Genomic DNA, 22,173 nt, shown 5'->3' on the forward strand with positions numbered 1-22,173 from the left:
CTAAGTTATGAGATGCAGTAAGCTAAGCATACAAATTATAACTGCATATGGAATGTGAGACTGAATGAAGTTTTAATAACTTGAAAGTTATTGATTAAGGTCTTATGCAAGAAAGGTGTGGCCAAACAACTAGCACAGGACTCTTCTATATGTAAATCTGTGTCACTCCCACATGTAGCTCCCCATATTCCCTCTTACAACCACCTATTAGACAATGCCAATTACAAAGTATATATGAAATGTAGGGTTAGATTGAGTATGTGAAACCGAGAACTCAACCCAAGTTTGAGTTTTCCAGTACTAGTATCTCCAACGGTGCAATTATGGTGCTTATTTAACTCGTTCTTTTAGGTATTTATAATGTCACATGAGATTTTAGAACTTTGACCAGTTTTCATATGAGTAGTGTAATTTTTATGAATTTAAAATGGATCTTATGATTGTCTAACGATTCATAAAAAATGCTAAGATAGTTGTATATACATATATAAGCAAAAGGTTGTTATATAAGAACTAACGCGTCAACATGATCCAGTGATGTAACTGCACCAAGTTTTAGAATCCCTTAATAAACAACCCTGATGCTCATAGTAAATTCAATCCATACCCATATCCCAGCTTCTAACTATGCAAGTGGAATCTAATACAAATTGCATATAAAAGGATCTATTAAAGTTGCCATAAAATTACAATGCATCCCTTGGAAGGTCAGCTTCTTTGTCTTCTTCAACACTGACACTAAACTCTAACCACTTCTTCTCCTTGCAGAGTTTTATGAAGAAGAAAAAACCAATCCCCGCCACAGTCATCACACCCGTAACCAAATAAACAGTTTTGGTAGCAATCGCCATAATCAAAACCAGAAACCCAGAGGGCACCAAACACATGAGCAGCAGCGACGGCAGCCTCAAGGGAATCCGGTAAGGCCTGGCAATCGCCGGCGACTTCCACCTCAGCCAAAGAAACGAGGCAAACTCCAACAACATACCCAAACTGTACAAAAGATTCGCCGAAGAAATTATATCCGTGAAGTCCATGTTAGACACACCAATCGCAATCAAAGTGGACACCACAATCCCCAACCATGGCGTGTTGAACCACCGCGACCGCACCCCGAAAAGCTTCGGCAGAATCCCAATCTCCGCCATGCCCTCAACCTGGTACGCGCTGCTGCTCAATTGGGCCTCGAAGAGCCCAATTGCTGACAACGCCGCACCGATTTCGATCCAGATTTTCAACCACTTTCCGGCGATGATCTCCGCCGCCTGCGCGTGGAACCCGGTTTCCCACTCGCTCTGGTCGACGGAAACAGCTCCGGTGACGGCGAAGAGTGGAATCAAGTAAGAGACGCAGGTGAAAATCACGGCAATGAAAAGAGCCAAAGGAAAGGTTTTTTGTGGCCTATCAACTTCCCCAGCCAAAGTACTGACGTTGTCCCAGAAATTCAAGTTCCAGAAGAGCGTGTTGAAGTACAAGTTCCAGTCTTTCTTAACCCCCTTTTGACCTAAACTAAGCCATCTATGGGGTTTGATTTTGGGGATTGCGATGAGAGACATCAAGAGAAAAGGAGAGAGAGAAACCACAGCGAGAACGACGGCGACGTAGCCGACGATGGTGAGACCGGTGTAGTTGAGAAAGGAGAGAGCGAGCGTTGAGCACAGAACTGCGACGCGGCGGGGCCAGCCGGAGCCGAGGGCGGGGAAGATTTTCTGGACGTAGTCGATGCAGAGAAGAGGGAAAGAGGCGATGTTGATGACGCCGCTGAGGAATTTCCAGGTGCCCATGAGGGAGCCCCAGAATGGGCCGAAGGCCCGTGAGGCCCAAATGACGAAACCGCCGTTGCCGGGAAAGGCTGTGGTTAGCTCGGCGGTTATGAGGGCTTCCGGGACGCTCCATATGAAGGGGAATAAGAGGAAGCCGAGAAGGGCCAGAAATGGGCCTGCGGCTTCAACTGCGGGCTCTTCGCCGTAGGGCCCACCCGCTACTTCGAAGTAGATGAGGAATATTAGAGGGACGAGGGTGAGCTTTTTTACTTTCCTTTGGGTTGGAGAAGGGTTTTCTGATTCTTCCATCGCTTGATTGGTTTCCAAGAGGAGAATATGATAGTGCAGATTACAGATTACAGACTGCAGTGAGGGAATACTAACAAAAGTAAACTTTAATCCTTCAACATTATTTTAATAAAAAAGATAAAGATTCCATCCATCTTTTCTTGAGAATAAGAAAAGTGTCCTTTTCTTGGGCTTAGGCGTTTAGCTTAACTTCTTCTGTGTAGGTCCATGCACAAATAAACCTTATATATAATTAAAAGATTAAAATTAGTTTCTATTTAATTTTCTTCTTATTTTTATATGATTGTGACTTAATAATTTTTAAATCTCTTATATATTAAATAAATACTTATTATCCTTATTATTTGAAAAAATGTACCTTTTTTATCTGCTAACAATAATGGAATAAGAATGAAAAGTAGAATAATCCATATGTCAAACTTACTCCAGATTTTCAAAGTTGTACAATTCATTTCATTCACACAGCTTTCCTTAGTTGTTTTATCATTTTCACGAGGAAGATTGTAAGTTTTTTTATAGCTATTATATTGCTAAATAATAATTAATTTTTGTCAAAAATGATCAACATATCCAAAGTGAATATTTTCTTTACAATATAATTTATTCTAATGTCGATTAAAATATATTAATCATAACACATTAATAACTGCTGAGTATATCTTAATAATAAAATAAACATATAACTAACCACTGTTTGTGTCGACACAAATTAAATTTGAAGTATTGTATGAAAATCTAAATATTAATGATTAATTTTAATTGATTTAGATTAGTTTTGTTTTTAATTTTTTTAGTTTCTAATATAAACCGATATGGATTGGATTGGTTTAATAAATTTATAAAAAAAAATGAAATTATATTATACAACTTCTCATAATTTATATGATATCCACGTCATGAAATTTGTCTGTTCAAGTTTTAAAATGAACGTAGCCGCTACGAGGAGAAGAAGGGAAGCAATTTCACTTGTTTTGTTGCTATAGTTTGACCGTTACTTACAAATGTTAAATCCATTTATATTAATTAAAAACCAAACAAGCCTTGCAACAGAGTTCCATCTGTCTTCACCAATCACCATGCAGACATACTCAACAAGCAACCTATCCTTTTCAGCAATCCTAGGCCCCTTACTCCATATCTCCTCTTCTATGACGAAATTTTTACTTAAATAATATTTTTTTTTTTAAATTACAAAAGTATCAACTGTGCAGGTTTATTTACTAATATAGAACTGTTTACTGTTCATGCTCAGAATTCGGTTCCCGGGGAATCGAATTCTGAGTTATTTAAATTTTTTTTCTCGTATTTCTGGCCCATTTTGAGCAAATGTTGGAAGTGAAACGGCCCGTTCCGGAAGTAGAACGAGCCGTTCTGCTTAAAGATACAGAGTCTTTTTTTTAAAATTAAAACGGGCCCTGAACGGCCCGTTCCAGAATAAAAAATTTTAACATTTTTTTGAATCTGAAACGGCTCTGGAACGGCCCGTTCTGGAAAATGTTTTCATGAAGTAGAACGTGGTTTGGAACGGGCCGTTCTGGTTTTGGAACGGCCCGTTCTGGGCAAACAGTAAAAAAAATATTAAATTATTTTTTTATTTTTTTTTAAAAGAAGATAATAAAGTTAAAATAATGGGATATTAAGCAATAAATAGGAAATATATTCTCTCCGACAATATAATTATCGGATAAAATTTTAACTATTCAATCAATTTTATTAAAATAATATATTCTTCCTTTAAAATTTTAACTATTCAATCAATTTTATTAAAATAAATCGACCTATTCTTCCTTTATAATTTTACCCTAAGAATCTAACTCAACCAATTAATAACATTTTTAATATCACGCATGTAGATGAAACTCCTAATGACATAATTAAAAAGGTAAAATTATCTAGGAAACCATATCACAATATATTGGTATAAGTTAATATGTTTATGTTATTATGCTCCAATATATTTCCTTTTCAATTTCTGTAACTAAAATAAATATTTTGAATATTAGGTAATTTTTTCACCTAATACTGAATATTTATATCTACTTCATTTAAAGTGAGAAAATTGTACTTTAAAAAATAAAGTGAAATTGATTAAAAAATTAATAATTAATATTATAACTAATTTTAAATCATATTTTATAAAAATTTAATTTTATCATAAATTTAAATAATTAATTTTATAATCAATAATTGTGTGTGCACTTTATTATCTAAAATACATATTCTCACTTAAAAAAGTTACATTTAAACATCTAATGTCATGCTATTAGTGCCTTTCATAAAAGTTATTGAATCTTAAAAATAAATATTATTTATTTAAAAATTAATGTAAAAGAGTTTTCATTCATAATTATTTTATTCAACATGAATAAAATTATTTTGGTTTACGATTGTTGTGATCTAGTTATATAATAGGAAAATTAATAATTTTAAATTTTAAAAAATTAAAATCCAAAAACATATAAAGACCAAAATCTCTCTTTCTTCTCTCTCTCTATATATATATATATAATTTTTTAGAAAAAATAATTAACTCAAGTAAAATTAAAAAAAAATGGTTTACATGTTTTTTTTTTACTGATGCTTGTTTATTTTGTATAGTATATAGTTGAAGAGAAATGGAGGAGAAAGGAAAGGGGAATTTTTTTATATAAATTTTTATTGTTTTGTTTATTTTTTAGAGAGTGAAAATTCTTTTAGTTTTTGGGGGATTTGGAGGTGTTCGAAATTATGAAATCTACTTCTATAAATGCAAAATAGGCACTATATGGAAGCGAAAATAAGAATAAGGAGTAAAAGAATAATATAAAAAAATTTACATGAAAAACCTTTTTAATGTAAGTAAGAAAAAATTATGAGACCTAGTTTAATAAAAGATTTTCACTATGAAAGGAAGATTATGAATAATTTCTCTTTTTCAAGAGGATCATTCAAAGAATCACACTTATTTCAAATGATTATCTCTCAATTTTCATTAAGTGTGATAGCAACTTTCTCTTTCTCGCAAACAAAAATACAATAATTTTTTCACTTTATTTCTCTCTTTCTTTCAAAGAGAATCCTATAATAGATTAGACTTAACTACTCTATTACCACTTCACAAATTTTCTTATTTATAAGAGATGATTGACTCTTCATTTTATTGTTCTTAATTCTTGATTTTTTGTTCATAACTCTCCATTTATTATTCTTTATCACAATTTTTATAACTTTTCATGAAATATTTCATCAATTATAGGAGGAGTCTAAGGAAATGAAAGGGATTTTTTTTAGTTGCTATGAAAAGGAAATGAAAGGGAGTGAAAACTCTTCTTATCTAAATGCATACGTGGAAAGCAAAGGTTTTGAACTTTTGAGGAAGTAAAAGTTAAAGAGAATTTCTATGGTACCCATCTTATTTGAGAGGGTATCGGTACAATTTTTTATATTTTATATTTTTAATAATTTATTTAAATAATATTTATGATATTTTATTCTTTCAATTTTTAAATTATTTAGTCATTTTATTTTTATTTTATATATTCTAATTTATTTGTAATAATATTATTATATATTTAAATAGTTTAATTTTAACAATTTTTTAAGTATATTTTTATCTTTTCACTTAAAATTTTTGAATTTCTATATTATAATTTTAATAACTTTTTAAGTATATTTTTTGTCTTTTTGTCTTAAATGTTTGAATTTCTATATTGTAATTTTAATAATTTTTTATTTCTACTATTTATTAATTTTTTTCTTTTTTTTAATATTTTATAATATTATTAAAATTTTATAATTTTAATTTTTATAATTTTATCTTACTTTTTATTTTATAAGTATAATTTGGATTATTCATTTTATAATTAAATTAATTTTTTTTAATTTTTTATAAGTTTACATAAAAAAATGTATTAAAACCCTTCCATCTTTGTAGCAACTCCCAAAGTTAAATGCATACGTGGTTGAGAAGAATTGCACTACATGTATGTGTTGATATCTAACGCTTGAAAATTAAGGATCGGTAACTTTCGCTGCCTAAAGTCAGGGAATCTAAATTCGTATGTATTCCGATTGATTACGAGAAAAATAAATATTATTTATAAGAAATAAATAATATAAAATATATTTTAATTAATTAAAAAAATATAAATATCAATTAAGAAAGAAAAATAGTGTAAAGATAATTTTAGAAAAAAAATATAAATAAGATAATAACGGAAATAAAAAAAATGTTAGTAATACTCTAAAGACTCTTTTAAACATTATCTTTTTAATTAATTTAAATTTATTAAAAAATATAAAATTTAATAAATTCTACATATTATTTAATGAGTTTCTCCTAATTTTGTAATTTTTAATAAATTTTAATTAATAAAAATTAATGTATTAAAAATAATTTTATAAAGTGTATTAGTAGTTATTCTCGATTCATAATTGTATAAGGAGAAATTCTATGATACCCATCTTATTTGAAAGAGTACCGGTACAGTTTTTTTATATTTTATATTTTTAATAACTTATTTAAATAATATTTATGATATTTTATTTTTTTAATTTTTAAATTATTTAGTCATTTTATTTTATTTTATATATTCTAATTTATTTGTAATAATATTATTATATATTTAAATAGTTTAATTTTAATAATTTTTTAAGTATATTTTTATCTTTTTACTTAAAATTTTTGAATTTCTATATTTTAATTTTAATAATTTTTTAAGTATATTTTTTGTCTTTTTATCTTAAATTTTGAATTTCTATATTGTAATTTTAATAATTTTTTATTTTTACTATTTATTAATTTTTTTTAATATTTTATAATATTATAGAAATCTTATAATTTTAACCTCTATAATTTTATCTTATTTTTTATTTTATAAATATAATTTAAATTATTCATTTTATAATTAAATTAATTTATTTTTTTTATAAATTTACATGTATCGAAACTCATCGATCTTTGAGGGTATCGTAACTACTTCCTTACATAAGTTTGAGAAAGAAAAAAAATCATGTTGACTGATTGTGATTGATGAGTCAGAACAATTACTTAGGAACTAGGAAAGGCGTGGGCTTGGATTGCAATGCAAATTATATAGCCGTACATACATTAAACAATATGATGAACATAAAAAAAGAAGATAGATTAGTTTAAATAATAAATTTGCCTGGTAGCAAAATCTGAATAAAAGAAGAAAGGCGAGTAAATAGAGAAGGAAGCACGTAGGGAAGCACAAGCACTGCCTCTGTCCTGACTCACACAAATTCACATGAAACGTAACAGAAAGTAGGAGGAGATGGAAGAAGCAAGAAACATAGCAACAACTGGAAAACGAGATGAGGAGGAGGCATGTGATGACTGTGAAGATGTGGTGGCGGTGGAGGAGGAGGTTGAAGTTGTAGGAGAGGGTGTGTGTGTGTGTTTGGTGTCAGTGACATCTTGAGGAGAAGGAGAAGGAGAAGGAGAAGGAGAAGGTGAAGGTGGAGGTGATTTTTTAGGCTTGACCTTAACAGCAAGCTTCATGCCACCCTTGCAATGGCCAGGAACTGCACATATGAAGTAATGAGTGCCGGCAGTCTTGAGGGCGATGGTGGTGGCACCGCTGCTGTCTGTACTCAGTGAATTGCCCGTGCTGCAGCTCTTGTAATCGCTCTCTTTAACTTCGTCCACCGTGTGACCAGCCCCATAATTGAAAACTGCACTCACACATATCACGGATTACAACGATCATAAATAAATTTACAACACGAGGTTTTTTAAATTTGGATCCTCTCCAACAATTTTCTCTCTCCACCATCTTTCTTGCAATATTAATAATCATTAGATATATCTAATAACTTAAATTTAATCATTTAAAAAGTTACATTAATTATAAAATTAAATTTGAACCATTAAATATATTTTATGGTTATTAATGTTACATGAGAGAGACTGGAAAGAGAAAATTGCATGAAAGAATCTAAATTCGATATTTTTTACGTACTATCTTAAATACTGTCCTACACTAAGTGTAATAAAAAATTACACTATCCCTTTAGAATAAATTAACTACTTTAAAGTGTATAAAAAAATTAGGGAACTCCTTTTAATTTGTTGGTGATTTACATATATTTACTCTATGTAACCTTTACGGTTGAGTATTTATTTATTCAACTTTTAATATATTCCCTATGATTTATTAAAAAATATAAAAAAATTATGAAATTATTAGTTTTTGGTTTATATGTACTTTAATTTCTTTAATTTTTAAAATTAATTTTAATTATATATATATATATATATATATATATATATATTTAAAAATCAATGATTTTAGTCATTAATTTTTATTATTGATGAATTTAATTTTTTCCTTATCTTAATATCGTAAGTTTTATTATGAGAGAAAAAATTGCTTATTATATTTTTTTTTTCCTCACTACAAGTATTCTCAACAAATTTACAATATGTTGTTTGTGGTCGACTCAAAGGATTTATATATATATATATATATATATATATATATATATATATATATATAACAAGAATTAAATATGAAATTCTCCGTTAAATAGATTGTTTTTATAGTTTGAGTGTGCAAAGTATTCGACCATTAATATTAATTTAGAGATGTTTATTGTGCAGTTTGATTCAATTTTTTTCTTAAAAATTATCCAAATTAAACAATAAAATTAGTTGCAGTGTGATATGATTTAGTTAGGTTCAATTGACTGAATTATAAAATTTGAACCAAATCAAACTAATTAAAATATATTATATTATGTTATTTATTTAAGATTATAGATAAAAAATAAAATTAAAGATATACAAATATTAAAATATTTTGATCGCTTAATGTATTTAATAACAATTTTTTCTAATTATTTTAGTAAAATCATTTCTTGAATGCAATTTTTAATTATTATATTAAATATTTTTTCTCATATATATAATTTTTTACTTAAAAAAATATTTCAAGCATTATAATTAATTTATAATTTTTCATTTTAAAATTTAGTTTACTAGCTTATAATTTTATAAAATTTTTAAATATTATAAGTATATTTGGAAAGAAACACCTTTTTAGTAGTTTATAATTGTTAAAACACCTTTGTTTCGATTTTGTATACATGTACATTTAGAAAAAATATATATTTATAAATAAGTGTATTTTAAACTAGTTTCACATTTCAATCCAACATTCGAACCAAATTACTGAATGATTTTAGGAATTTAAAAAACTAAATCGAACTACCAATTTATAATTTTTTTTATTGATTTTTGATCTTTTTAGATTGGATTGTAATTTTTTATTTGAGTTAGTTTAATTTTGAGCACCTCTAACTTTATCAAAATTGAGACTTAAAAATATTTTTTTAATTTATCTTTAATTTTTATGGATATATAATCATAATTTTTATCCCATTTTTTTTCCTTCTACATTTTCTATTATATATATATATCAAGCCTAATGCTTTTTCTCTCTGCTGTATTTTTTCTCTCTATGTCTCCCTCATTGCACTCGAAAATGGGGTGGATGTGGATGTTGATCATTTTTCTATATATTTAGGGGCAACCATTCTTTATATAATATGTGTATATATATAATCGTAAATTTTCCTCATAATTTATAATACAATTGTTCCGGTCAAAGGGTGAACTAGGATTTTTTTCTAGATTAAGCTTTCAAAGTCAGAACATTCAAGAGTGTAATATGCCTTCTTAACTTTAGGATTTTAGGTTTTATCTTTTCTGCTCATAGGCCTCCTGGACCTTATGAGCGCGAGGATTTTCATAACGATTTTTCTTGGAAGTATGCGATTATCAAAAGATAAGGATTTTCATCCTTAACTCTCGGATCAGCACAAGAGGTGCGACCCACTCGGACCCTGACCGACCACCCCCTGGCCAAGCTCACCCTAGCCGAGCTCGCCCGGGCCAAGCTCGTCCAGGTGGTGGGAGGGATCTAGGTCTGACTGATCTTATCCGCTTGGGAGGTTAGATCATCCGCCGACCAAGACGACCCATATTCAAGGGCTATTGGATCAGAAACTATGAAAGGCGAATGGTCGGTATCCGACCGAGATGGCACACTTGCCTAACAACCCTAAGCCTAAAAGGCGCAAGGGCTTAACTGTTCCTGAGGTAGACTCTGGATCGGACTCTGACCGAGCTCTCTCAATAGGCAGGGGAGATCGAGACCCTACCGACCTTACTCGGTCCCATTGTTGGAATGGCTCTCCGTATTCTTGGAAGGGGGATATCGGGACCCTATCAATTTTATTTGGTTATTGCCTTTCTCGGTCCCATTGTTGGAATGGCTCTCCGTATTCTTGGAAGGGGGGAAACCTATTTATTACTACGCTGTCATGTCATGAGGGGAGTAAATGACCTTGCTGCCACGTGTCATAAACGTATGAAGGAAGTAAATGCGTGGGTCCTTTAATGTCAGAAGTTGCAACGTTTCACGTGCGGCCCAAGCTTTAATGCTGCTTTTCACTCGAGACGCAGCGTTTTGGCGTGGCTTTTCGCATACGCCCCTTGCTGCCTATAAATATGGGCATGCCGGGGGTCCAAAATGTTTGGTTTTTCCTCTCCCCATTTGGCGTTTTATCTCAGTGGTGTGCCTTGGCTCATTGATATACTCTGGCGGTCCACGGTGGTCTAAGGCGTTCCAGTGGCATTTTGTCGAGTGAGGAAGAGTTGTTGTGTGGCTTTAGGTACGTCTATCTAACCCATTTGGCCTTTTCTGTTTATAGAGAACCTTCAATTGCCCTTTAAGTTAGAAATATTTGTTCCATGGAGTCCGTAAATTATGGAGAAGCGTATAAATGGGTTAGGGATGATGTGCTTCGTTGTGAGTCTTCAATAAGTTCTTGGGCTGCCATGGATAGCTTTTGTAGGGAGCATGTATTTTGTGGCGAGGGATATAACCTTATTACTTGTCAGCCCTACGTAGACAATGAACCTGTGTTCGTTAGGGGAGGGTCCTACCGAGCGCTTCACCTTTTGCTATGCCATTTTAATTTCCAAACTCAAAGTGAGATGGCCTCTGACCGATTGCGAGAAAGGAGTACTTCAATCGTTGAATGTGGCCCCTACCCAGCTTCACCCAAACAGTTGGGCTTTTGTCCGTGGGTTTGAGGTCTTATGTAATGGTCTAGGCATTATCCCGACCGCCGAGAAATTTTTTTACTTCTTCGAGAGCCATACCAGCAAGCGTAGTAGTTGGGTGTCGGCCCATGGGGTTTCTGGTCGGGGACTCTTGACATTATTTCAGTTGTCCTACAAGGACTTTAAGAAATCGTATTTCCGGGTTCGTTGTACTCCGGGTAATGAGAATATCCTTGATGGATACCCCCTATATTGGAGTCAAAGAACTGTGACCTATGGTGGACTCCAGGTCGAGAAGTTTTCCGAGAGAGATCAAGAGGAGATTAAAAAACTTGAGGATCTCAAAACAATTTTCAACACCACAAACTTTTAGACTTAGAAAATAGGCCTAATGAATTGAAAATCTACATAGGTAATCGGTCTCTCGCCGATCGCCTTATGCATTGTTTTCTTTGTATGATTTCCATTTGTGTTATGACAATAATGGTTATTGTGTTGTGATGAAGAGAACATGGCGAGCATGAGCAATCGGGAGTTGTTGAAGTTGTGGAAGCAACAAGATTCTTCCAAAGCTGTCAGTGCCAATATGATCGATGAGAAGGCGAGAGATGTGGGAGGTTCACTCCAAAAAGGTGCGGTCGGTGAGAGTTCCTATAAACGTTGCCGGGAGACCGAGGCACCTATTACCCTTGTGAACCTGGAGACCGAGATCGGGGGAGATGAAGTTGAGAAAGACACCGAGGTTCAATCGGGCGAGCGAACCTTAAGCATGTGTATTGGTGAAAATTGTGAGCCCATGGACCATGGGACCGAGCGGGGGAAGTTCCTATCTTTTTGGGACGAGAAGTTCAATCATTCTTCCCACATCCGCCAAACCGATCTACTTGATGGTGACAAAGGCGACTTAGAGAAAATGAGCACCTTTTCAATTGCCAAGGGAGTTGAGTCTTTGACCAATTGCCTTTCGGCCTTGTCGCTCGTTAATGAGGACAAAATTCGTGGAATGGCAAGGGAGATTAAATTGCAAGGAAAGAGGATCAGTACCCTTGAAGAAAATGTCAACAAAGGTAAAGCTGATTTAAAATGGGTGACAGCCGAGAGGGACAAATTGCTTGATGGTCGGCGTGCCTTCAAGGAAGATCGAGAAATTTGGGCTTCCGAGAAGTCGGCCTTTGAGAAGGAGATCGAGGAGATTTGCCTGGCCCGAGACAAGAGTGCCGATGCTGCACACATTTTTGAGAACGAATTGGCCTTGGCAAAGACAGAGGTTGAGAAGTTGCAGGCCGACCTCCATGCTGCCAAAATGGACGTAATGAAGAAATTTGTGGAGGGTTTTGACACTACCACAACTCAAGTGAAGTTTCTTCATGCTGATCTCGACCTTGGAGGCCTCGGTTATTTCAAGGAGATTGTGGATGGGGAACTCGTGGATCCTCCAGAGGACGATTAAATATGCTTGTCATTTGTTGTAGTCTCTTTGCTTTCTCATGAACTATGCATTCTCATGAACTATGCACTACTGTTTGTTTTTCCTTTTTGTTATGAACTATGCAAGTTTTATTGTTTCCAATTGATGCCTTTCTTTTTAAAATTTTCTAAGTGTAAACTTGAAACTTTTGACAAAATAATCGCCCGAATGCCAATCAACAATGAATGAGAAAAAAATTTTAAGTTAAAAATTTGAAGGCTTTTGAAAAAGTAATCGCCCGAATGCCGATCAACAATAAATGAGAAAAATTTTCTTAGTTAAAAATTTGAAGGCTTTTGACAAAGTAATCTCCCGAATGCCGATCAACAATGAATGAGAAAAATTTTCTAAGTTAAAAATTTGAAAGTTTTTGACAAAGTAATCACCCGAATGTCAATCAACAATGAATGAGAAAATTTTTCTAAGTTAAAACTTGACACTTTTGAATCAAATAATCGCCTATACGCCGATCTCCACAATCAATAAAAGATAATCTAAGTTTAAAACTGACATTTTTAAATCCAAATGATCGCCTATACACCGATCTCCATAATGAATGAGAAAAATTTTCGAAGTTAAAAATTTTAAATTTTTGAACCAAATAGTCGCCTGTGTGCCGATCTCAAAAAAATTTTAACTTAAAAATTTTGAACCAAAATAATCGCCTGTATGTCGATCTCAACAATGAATGAAAGAAAATTTTTGGCTAAAACCCTATTTTAGTCCCTTATAATTTTTTTTTTGTTTCAATTTAGTCCCTCATTAATTTTTGGTCTCAATTTGGTCCCAAACTAATTAATTGGTTTCAATTTAGTCCTAAATTAATTAATTGGTTTTAATGTGAGACTTTCCGTCCAAATTGCTTTAACAGTGTTAACTTTTGGCCACGTGGACGCCATGTAGATGCATACGTGGCATCCACGTGGATGAGAATTTTTTTGAAAACACCTGGACCCAGAACGGCCCATTCTGAAACCGGAACGGGCCGTTCTGGGTGCACTTTTGGTGTATTAATTTTGCATCCGGAACGGCCCGTTCCAGGTGCAAAATTAACACATTGAAAATGTAACCAAAACGGCCCGTTCCGGTTTCAAAACGGGCCGTTCCGGCTTTTTTTTATATATAAAATATTAATAATTTTATAAAATATATATTATTAATTATATTTTAATTATGTTATTATATCTAATAAAATAAATATATTAATATTTTTTTATATTTTATTTTATTATGTTTATCTTATTAATTTTTATCATTTTATTCTTTTAATCTTAAATAAGTTGCAAAAAATTATAAAGTGATATTTAAATATTTCTTCAAACAAAAAGAGAAAAAGAAAGAATTATTACTCTATTTATAAGACAATTATATTTTATAAAAATAAGTAATTTTAAAATTTTTACCATAAAAAAATATTTTTCAAAATTATTATATTTTTTAATAAAATTAATCAAGAATATTTGTTTAATTGCATTTTTTATATCTCAAGTATTACAATTGTGCAGTTTTGTGATCTTTAAGATTTTAATTGCATAATTTTAGTCCTTAAAGAATTATAATTGCGCGATTTTGGTCGTTCAATTTTTATATTTATATTTTTGTAAAAGTATATTAATATATATTAAGTTATATTTATCAAATTATTAGTTTATTTATAAATATAGTAAAAATATTATTGATATTAATTTATCAGTAATATTAAAATACTAATAATATATAAATTTTATTTATTTAGTAATAATAAATATATATCATTTGATACATTAAAAAAATAATAATATACGTTAATTTAAATAAACAAACAATTATATAGTTTTAAAATATTATATATATATATATATATTAAAATTTTAAAATTATTAAATTTTTAATGAGAAAGACTAAATTGCACAATTATGATATTTGAGAGATTAAAATTGTTCAATTAAAAATTGTGAGACTAAAATTACACTATAATCTTTTAAGGACTGAAATTACTCAATTAAAACCTTAGAGATCAAAATTGCATAATTATAATATCAAAAACACAATTAAGTAAAGAATATTTTATTCACAGTTTTGGAACGGACCGTTCTGGAAGCAGAACGGGCCGTTCTTAAAGTAGAACGGGTCGTTCTGTTTTCAGAACGACCCGTTCTACTTCACTGTTGGTGTTTTAATTTTGCAACCAGAACGGCCCGTTCCGGTTTCAGAACGGGCCGTTTCGGTCCAGGTGTTTTCAAAAAAAATTATCATCCTCGTGGAAGTAATTAATTAATTTGGGATTAAATTGAAACCAATTAATTAGTTTGGGACCAAATTGAAACCAAAAATTAATGAGGGACTAAATTGAAACAAAAAAAGATTATAAGGGACCAAAATAAGTTTTTAGCCAAAAATTTTCTAAGTTAAAACTTGAAATTTTTGAATCAAATAATCGCCTATACGCCGATCCGATCTCCACAATGAATGAGAAAAATTTTCTGTTAAAATTTGAAGTTTCGGAACCAATTAGTCGCCCAAATACCGATTTCATCGAGAATGGAAAAATAATTTTGTCAAAAGGCATCCAATTTTGAAAAGAGGTGGTCGTCCAAATGCTGACCACATCCAAAGGGAAAATAATTCTAAGTTAAAAAGGGGTTCATATCATCCGCATTCCGATATTACCTTTAAACAAGTAAGGTCGTCCAAATCCCGTTATCCTTGATTGGCAAGGAAAAATAACTTTTTGGTTAAAACTTGAAATTTTGGACTACGATGTCTGCCAAGTGCCTATTTCAATAATGAAAAAATAAAAATAATCAAAAGTTTGAAATGTTTGGACCAAGGGGTCGGCCAAATGTCGATCTCCATAAAATAATTCAGTTAAAAGGTGTTCTAGAATTACATCGTTCCAATTCCGACACCAAATGTTTAAAAACATGGTCGTCCAAAATCCGATTCAATAACTGAAACGATTTGAAGGGAAATGCATCGTTCTTTTGCCGATTGATCCTGAGTTTGGTCTTCGAGTTATTTATACTTGTCCAGTCAGATTTTTACCAACCAATCGCGAGTTTGTCTTCGAGTTATTTATACTCGCCCAGTCAGATTTTTACAGATCAATCACGAGTTTGTCTTCGAGTTATTTATACTCACCCAGACGGATTTTTGATCAATCACGAGTTTGGCGCCTTTAAGGTAACACATGTCAATAATCATGGAAGGATAATAGGGGATGATATTTATTGAGATGGGAAATTATTAGTTAATGATGCCTTGTTAAAAACCTTCTCAACAAAAAACCCTTCACATTCTTGTGGGGAATAAAAATACTGAGCTAGGAAAAGAGTGCACCTAATACAAATGAACAGATTAACTATAATAGAAACGTAAGTTTGTAGCAATCCAAGTCCTCGGTATCTTCCCACCATCAAGCGTCTTCAATTGGTAAGCTCCCTTGTCGACTACCTCGTCAATGCGGTAAGGGCCGACCCATTTAGGAGACAACTTATTCCTAAGTTGGGTCAATAGAGCACGTTTTAAGACGATGTCTCCTTCAACGAAACTTCGTAGGATGACCTTTGAGTTATACTTGAATGCCGCGTGTTGCTGTGCCGCTACCTGATTGATTCGAGCTCTGTCTCTTGTTTCGACAATCAGGTCAAGGTCAACTCGTCTTCCTTGGTCGAACTCCTCCTGAGAGAAATATGTTGTGCGCATGGACTGTTCTTTGATCTCAACTGGTATCATAGAGTCTATCCCATACACTAAGTTAAATGGGGTGTCTTGGGTGGATGAGTGGATAGTCGTTTGATACAACCACAATACTCTGGGGAGTTCGTCCACCCATGACAAGCCTGAATTCTCAACCCGCTTTTTAATTCCGAAAAGTATCACCTTGTTTGCCGATTCTGCTTGACCGTTGGACTGCGGATGCTCTACAGATGTGAACATCATCCGAATTTCGATCTCTTTATAGAAATTCTGAACCCTTTCACTAGTGAACTGCGTTCCGTTGTCCGATACCAGCACCTGCGGGACACTATACCAACATATGACATTTTTCCACAAGAAAGTTCTCACCTTTTCTACCGAGATGGTTGCTACTGGTTCCGCTTCTATTCATTTGCTAAAATAACCACCGCCACGATTAAGAACTTTAATTGGCGTACAACCATCGAAAAGGGGCCTAAAATGTCAATACCCCACTTATTGAAAGGCCATGGAGATATGAGTGAGTGAAGTCTTTCGGCAGGTGAATGATGCTGGACTGCGTGTCTTTGGCACTCATCACATTTTTGGACCCAATTAACACAATCTTTTCTTAGGGTCGGCCAAAAGTACCCTGCTCGGGTAACTTTGTACACAAGAGATCGGCCTTCGATATGGCTTCCACACATCCCCCCATGAATCTCTTCCATTACTCGTTGGGCCTGCGACGCCGTTAAGCACCTCAATAGAGGGGCACTGAATGCTCTTCGGTACAGTATTCCCGATAAGATTACGAACCTCGCCGCCTCCCTTACAATTAACGATGCTTCTTGCTTATCTTCAAGCAATGAACCTTGTGTTAAGTACAGGATGTAGGGTGTCATCCAAGATTCTTCCTCTTCTTCGATAACCAGAATCTCAGCGGAAGGACCATTGATGCTTGGTTGCGATAGGACTTCTTGGATGATCGAACGCGTGGCGCCTGGTCTCTTCATGCTTGCTAGTTTTGAGAGGAGGTCGACTCGTGAGTTTAGCTCCCTAGGGACATGGTTCTGTGGGAACTTGGTGAAGTCGGCTGATATAAGTTTTACTTTTTATAGATACCTAGCTAGTTGGGGATCCTTTGCCTGGAAAGTTCCTGCCACCTGCCCCGTCACAAGTTGTGAGTCGCTCAGAGCCGACAAACTTGTTGCTCTCATCTCCTTTGCCAAAGTCATCCCTACCAACAGTGCTTCATACTCCGCCTGGTTATTACTTGCCCGAAACTCAAACTGTAGTGACTGTTCTAAGAGTATACCTCCGGCACCCTCAAGGACGATCCCGGCCCCGCTACCGCCCAAGTTTTAGGCTCCGTCAATAGATAAGATCCATTCGCTTTCAGCAGGTGAGCTTAATTCTACTAAAAAGTCGGCCAATGCTTAAGCTTTGATGGTTCCCCTCGGCTCATATCTGATCACGAATTCTGATAACTCGATTGACCACTTCATCATTCTTCCAGCCAGGTCGGGCTTTTGCAGAACCTGCCTGATCGGGTAGTATGTTCGGATTATTATTTCATAGCTCTGAAAATAGTGTCTGAGCTTTCTCGCCGTTACCAATATGGTGAATGCTAACTTCTCAATCTTCTGGTAGCGAACCTCTTCTCCTTGTAACACCCTGCTGACAAAATAAATAGGCATCTGAGAGTTACCTTTCTCTTGAACCAAAACCGCGCTAATGGCACTATCCAATGCCGATAAGTACACCAACAAGGGGGAATTAGTCTGCGGCTTGGTAAGGATCGACAGTAAGTTAAGGGACTTCTTGAGCTCGCCGAATGCCCTCTTACACTCGTTTGTCCATGAAAAGCGATCGTTCTTCCTTAAGCATTGGAAGAAAGGTAACGATTTATCTGCTACTTTTGAAAGAAAACGAGAGAGAGAAGCCATTCTCCCTGCTAACTGTTGGACCTCTTTTACCATTGGACCTCTTTTACCATCGTCGGGCTTCTCATATTGATTATCACGGAGCACTTGTCAGGGTTTTCTTCAATACCACGATGAGTCAATAAGAAACCGAGAAATTTTCCTGCTTGGACGCCGAACGAGCACTTTGCAGGGTTCAACTTGAGCTGGAATCGCACTAGAGTGTCAAATTATTCTTGCAGGTCGGCAAAATGCCTAGCAACACTAGCCGACTTTACTACCATGTCGTCCACGTATGCCTCCACATTCCTACCTAGCTGATTTGCCAAAATCTTGTCCATAAGCCTCTGGTACATCACCCCCGCGTTCTTCAACCCAAAAGGCATGACCTTGTAACAGTAGGTGGCCTGATCGGCTATGAAGGCTATTTTGTCCTCATCGACGGGATGCATCCTGATCTGGTTGTAACCCGAGTATGCATCCATGAAACTTAGCAACTCATATCCCGACGCATTGTCGACTAGGAAATCTATGTTGGGCAGCGGATACGAGTCTTTCGAACAAGCTTTATTTAGGTCAATGAAGTCTGTGCACATCCTCCAGTTTCCGTTGTTCTTTCGTACCATTACCACGTTTGCTAGCCACGTCGGGTATTGGATTTCTCGAATGTGGCCAGCTGCCATCAACTTCTTCGTCTCCTCAACTATAGCTCTCCTTTTGTCCTCTCCGAATTTTTGCCTTTTTTGAATCACAACCTTCGCCTTAGGATCAACCATGAGATGGTGACACAGGAAATCTGGATCAATGCCTGGCATGTCACTAACACTCCATGCAAAGGCTGATATATTGTTTTTCAACAGGGTCACCAACCCCTCCTCATCTTCTTTAGCCAAAGACACGCCGACCTTGACCGTTTTTCCTTCAGCCAAGCTAACTTCTTTCACGTCCTCCGCCAGGGCTGGTCGGGAATCAAAATGAATCACCCTCGAATCTAACTTAATAGACTGGACTCCCCGATCAACCTGTGTCACATATAGGTATCTTCTCGCCCTCAGGATGTCCTCATAGCACTTCCTTGCGACCTCTTGGTCTATAGAGATGACTCCGACCTTGCCACTGGGCAAGGGGTACTTCAGCTTCAAGTGGGGTGTCGAAACGACAGCACCCAACTTGTTCAATGTGGGTCGTCCGATTAGAATGTTGTAAGATGACTGGGCGTTTACCACTAGATATCGGACTGTGATGGTCTTCATATGGTCGCTTTTCCCAAAGGTGGTCTCTAAGTCAGCGTATCCCCTGGCCGTCACCTGATCACCTGCGAAGCCCACTAAAGTTCCTGCATATGGCATAAGGCAATCGGTCAGAATTTTTATCCCGACGAAAGCCTCCCAGAACATGATGTCTGCCGAGCTACCCTGATCTGCCAACACACATTTCATATTATAGCCCATGACTATTGCAGAAACGACTATGGGGTCTTCCTCGTGGGGAGACACCCCTTCATAGTCGGCATCCGAGAACGTTATGGCTGGCCAATATGGTCGCACCCATTCCGAGATAGATAACACCAATCGGGAATATCTTTTTCGTGCTACTGACATCGGACCTCCTCCAGCGAATCCTCCCGCTATGGTGTTAAAATCCCTATGGACAGCCTGTTGGTGAGTCTCCGAGCTTTTTTTCGGAAGGTCCCTGGGAGGAGATCTTCCTTTATGCCTACCCTCTTTTGTGTCTTCTACTTCATGTCTGTGTCGTCTGTCGGATGAGCCTTTGTCATGCTTTCTCGCCACGAACTTCTTCAAATGTCCCTCCTTGATAAGACGCTCAATTTGCCTTCTGAGAACGAAATAGTTCTCTGTAGTGTGACCATGAGTCCTATGAAACTCGCACCAGCTGATTTTGAAAGGACCCAACTGACGATCAGTTGCTGCTGGGAACTCAAAGAGTGATGTGCTGTTGACATCATGGAGTATTTGCCTCCTAGGGAGGTTGAGTGGGGTGAACTTTTCCTGCTCATTGTTTCGTGTCCACTCGCCCCTCATCCAACCACCATAGTCCACCTGCCTGTGATTTCCTTCCTTCACGTTGAAGCGATCACGTCGCTTACTCCAATCCGAGCATACCCGGAGGTGCTTATTGTCTTCCTTATTGCTGCCCCTTGCTTCTCGTCTTTCGGCCGCCCTCTTGTTGATTTGTCCTTCCTCCGTCTTAATGTGACTCAGGGCGAAAGCTCTCACCTACGACATCGTTTGGCAATTCTCTCTCTCCAGCGCGATGTCAAAAGCGCCAGATCTCAGACCCTTCTAGAATGCGATAACCGCCATCCTTTCATCCAAGGATGCTATCCTCAAAGCAACCTCATTGAACCTCTGCAAAAAATCCTTCAACGACTCCTCGCGTTGCTGTTTGAGATCAAATAAGTCTGATGTGATCGACGGTTTCTTTTTGTTGGCCACAAACTGCACCATAAAAAGCCGACTAAAGACGTCAAAATTGGTGATTGATCGGTCAGGAAGACCGCTAAACCAATCAAGGGCCTCCTTTTTGAGCGTGCCCATGAACAGCTTGCAGCGGATTTCCATACTCCCTCCACAGATCAGCATTTGAGCTCGGAAATCCGTCAAGTGTTGGCTAGGATCCTGAGTCCCGTCAAAAGGTTCCACTTGGGGGACCCGATGATCCCTCGGAATGGTCTCAGCCTCTATGGCTTCCGAGAAAGGTCTGAAATCCCTAGGGACTTCCATCATGACATCCTCCTCCACCGTTCTGGTATTGGCCGCTATCATAGCCTGCATCTCATCAGCTCGTCTTCTAATCTCCTCGTTTTCTCGTTGGATAGCCTCCTCCCTTTCCCTGGATCGTGCATTCTCCTCTCTCAAGCTGTTGATCAATGCCATCATCTCCTCCATGGTAGGGTGTTGTGAGTCGCTGTTTGATGTGCCGCCTCTCGCCATAGTAAAGTGTTGGTTCTTCTGTATTGCTTGGGGCGTAGGAAAAGTTTCACCGTAGCCCCATGGTAGGCGCCAAAATGTTCCGGCCAAAGGGTGGACTAGGATTTTTTCCTAGATCAAGCCTTCAAAGCCAGAGCATTCAAGAGTGTAATCTGCCTTCTTAACTCTAGGGCCTCCTGCTCATGGGCCTCCTAGGCCTTATGAGCGCGAGGATTTCCATAACGGTTTTTCTTGGGAATATTCGATTATCAAAAGATAAGGATTTTCATCCTTAACTCTCGATCAGCACAAGAGGTGCGACCCACTCGGACCCTGACCGACCACCCCCCTGACCGAGCTCACCCTGGCCGAACTCGCCCGGGCCAAGCTCGTCTAGGTGGTGGGAGGGATCTAGGTTCGACTGATCTTATCCGCTTGGGAGGTTAGATCATCCGCCGACCGAGACGACCCATATTCAAGGGCTATTGGATCAGAAACTATGAAAGGCGAATGGTCGGTATCCGACCGAGACGGCACACTTGCCTTCCAGTCCTAAGCCTAAAAGGCGCAAGGGCTTAGCTGTTCCTGAGGTAGACTCCGGGTCGGACTCTGACCGAGCTCTCTCAATAAGCAGGGGAGATCGGGACCCTACCGACCTTACGGTACAACAATAAAAAATAAATTCATAATACAAATATTGTTCCCCAAATTTATATAACTTTTCACCACAATTTAATTTTTTTTTATCAAGTCACATATCTTATAAGTTATAACCAATGACACTTTAGAAGAAGTAAATTGGGCATGTAATTAAACAAAATGATCTTACTTACCAAGACTATCACCGACTTTAAAGTTGACGCTACTAGCCCATGTGCTGTAATCAGCACCAAGTGTCCAACCTGAGCTGTCTCCGACAGTGTGGACAGCTGCCAGTGTCGGCATGGCCATGTTCATTCCTAGACATACACCCAAAACCAATGCAATAAAGGAAGCCATTTAATTGCTTATGTGAGGAAAACAAACTAGAGTTTGCAATATATGAGGATGC

General features: G+C 36.0%; 2 protein-coding genes across 2 annotated transcripts; both read right to left on the reverse strand.

Annotated features, from left to right (window-relative positions):
* Positions 1-440: 440 nt before the first annotated feature.
* On the reverse strand, positions 441-2,200 carry LOC109819363 (putative polyamine transporter At3g13620). The gene has a single exon (XM_020385075.3). The coding sequence runs from the start codon at positions 2,070-2,072 to the stop codon at positions 687-689; it is 1,386 nt and encodes a 461-aa protein (XP_020240664.2). The 5' UTR covers positions 2,073-2,200; the 3' UTR covers positions 441-686.
* A 4,897-nt stretch (positions 2,201-7,097) lies between these two features.
* Positions 7,098-22,173, reverse strand: LOC109795387 (blue copper protein). The gene is made up of 2 exons (XM_020354871.3): positions 21,956-22,173; positions 7,098-7,748 (listed from the first exon to the last, which is right to left on the reverse strand). Exons 1-2 carry the CDS (start codon positions 22,119-22,121, stop codon positions 7,318-7,320), a joined length of 597 nt encoding a protein of 198 aa, XP_020210460.2. The 5' UTR covers positions 22,122-22,173; the 3' UTR covers positions 7,098-7,317.

The sequence above is a fragment of the Cajanus cajan genome, chromosome 9 (genome assembly GCF_000230855.2).
Source record: "Cajanus cajan strain Asha chromosome 9, NIPB_CcT2T_4, whole genome shotgun sequence".
Taxonomy (NCBI): domain Eukaryota; kingdom Viridiplantae; phylum Streptophyta; class Magnoliopsida; order Fabales; family Fabaceae; genus Cajanus; species Cajanus cajan.

Excerpts from the sequence above, each read along its gene's own strand:
- LOC109819363 (XM_020385075.3), bottom strand. The coding sequence starts at position 2,072 with ATGGAAGAATCAGAAAACCCTTCTCCAACCCAAAGGAAAGTAAAAAAG.
- LOC109795387 (XM_020354871.3), bottom strand. The coding sequence starts at position 22,121 with ATGGCTTCCTTTATTGCATTGGTTTTGGGTGTATGTCTAGGAATGAAC. Across the intron at positions 7,749-21,955 it reads TAAAGTCGGTGATAGTCTTG|TTTTCAATTATGGGGCTGGT; the intron begins GTAAGTAAGATC and ends GTGTGAGTGCAG.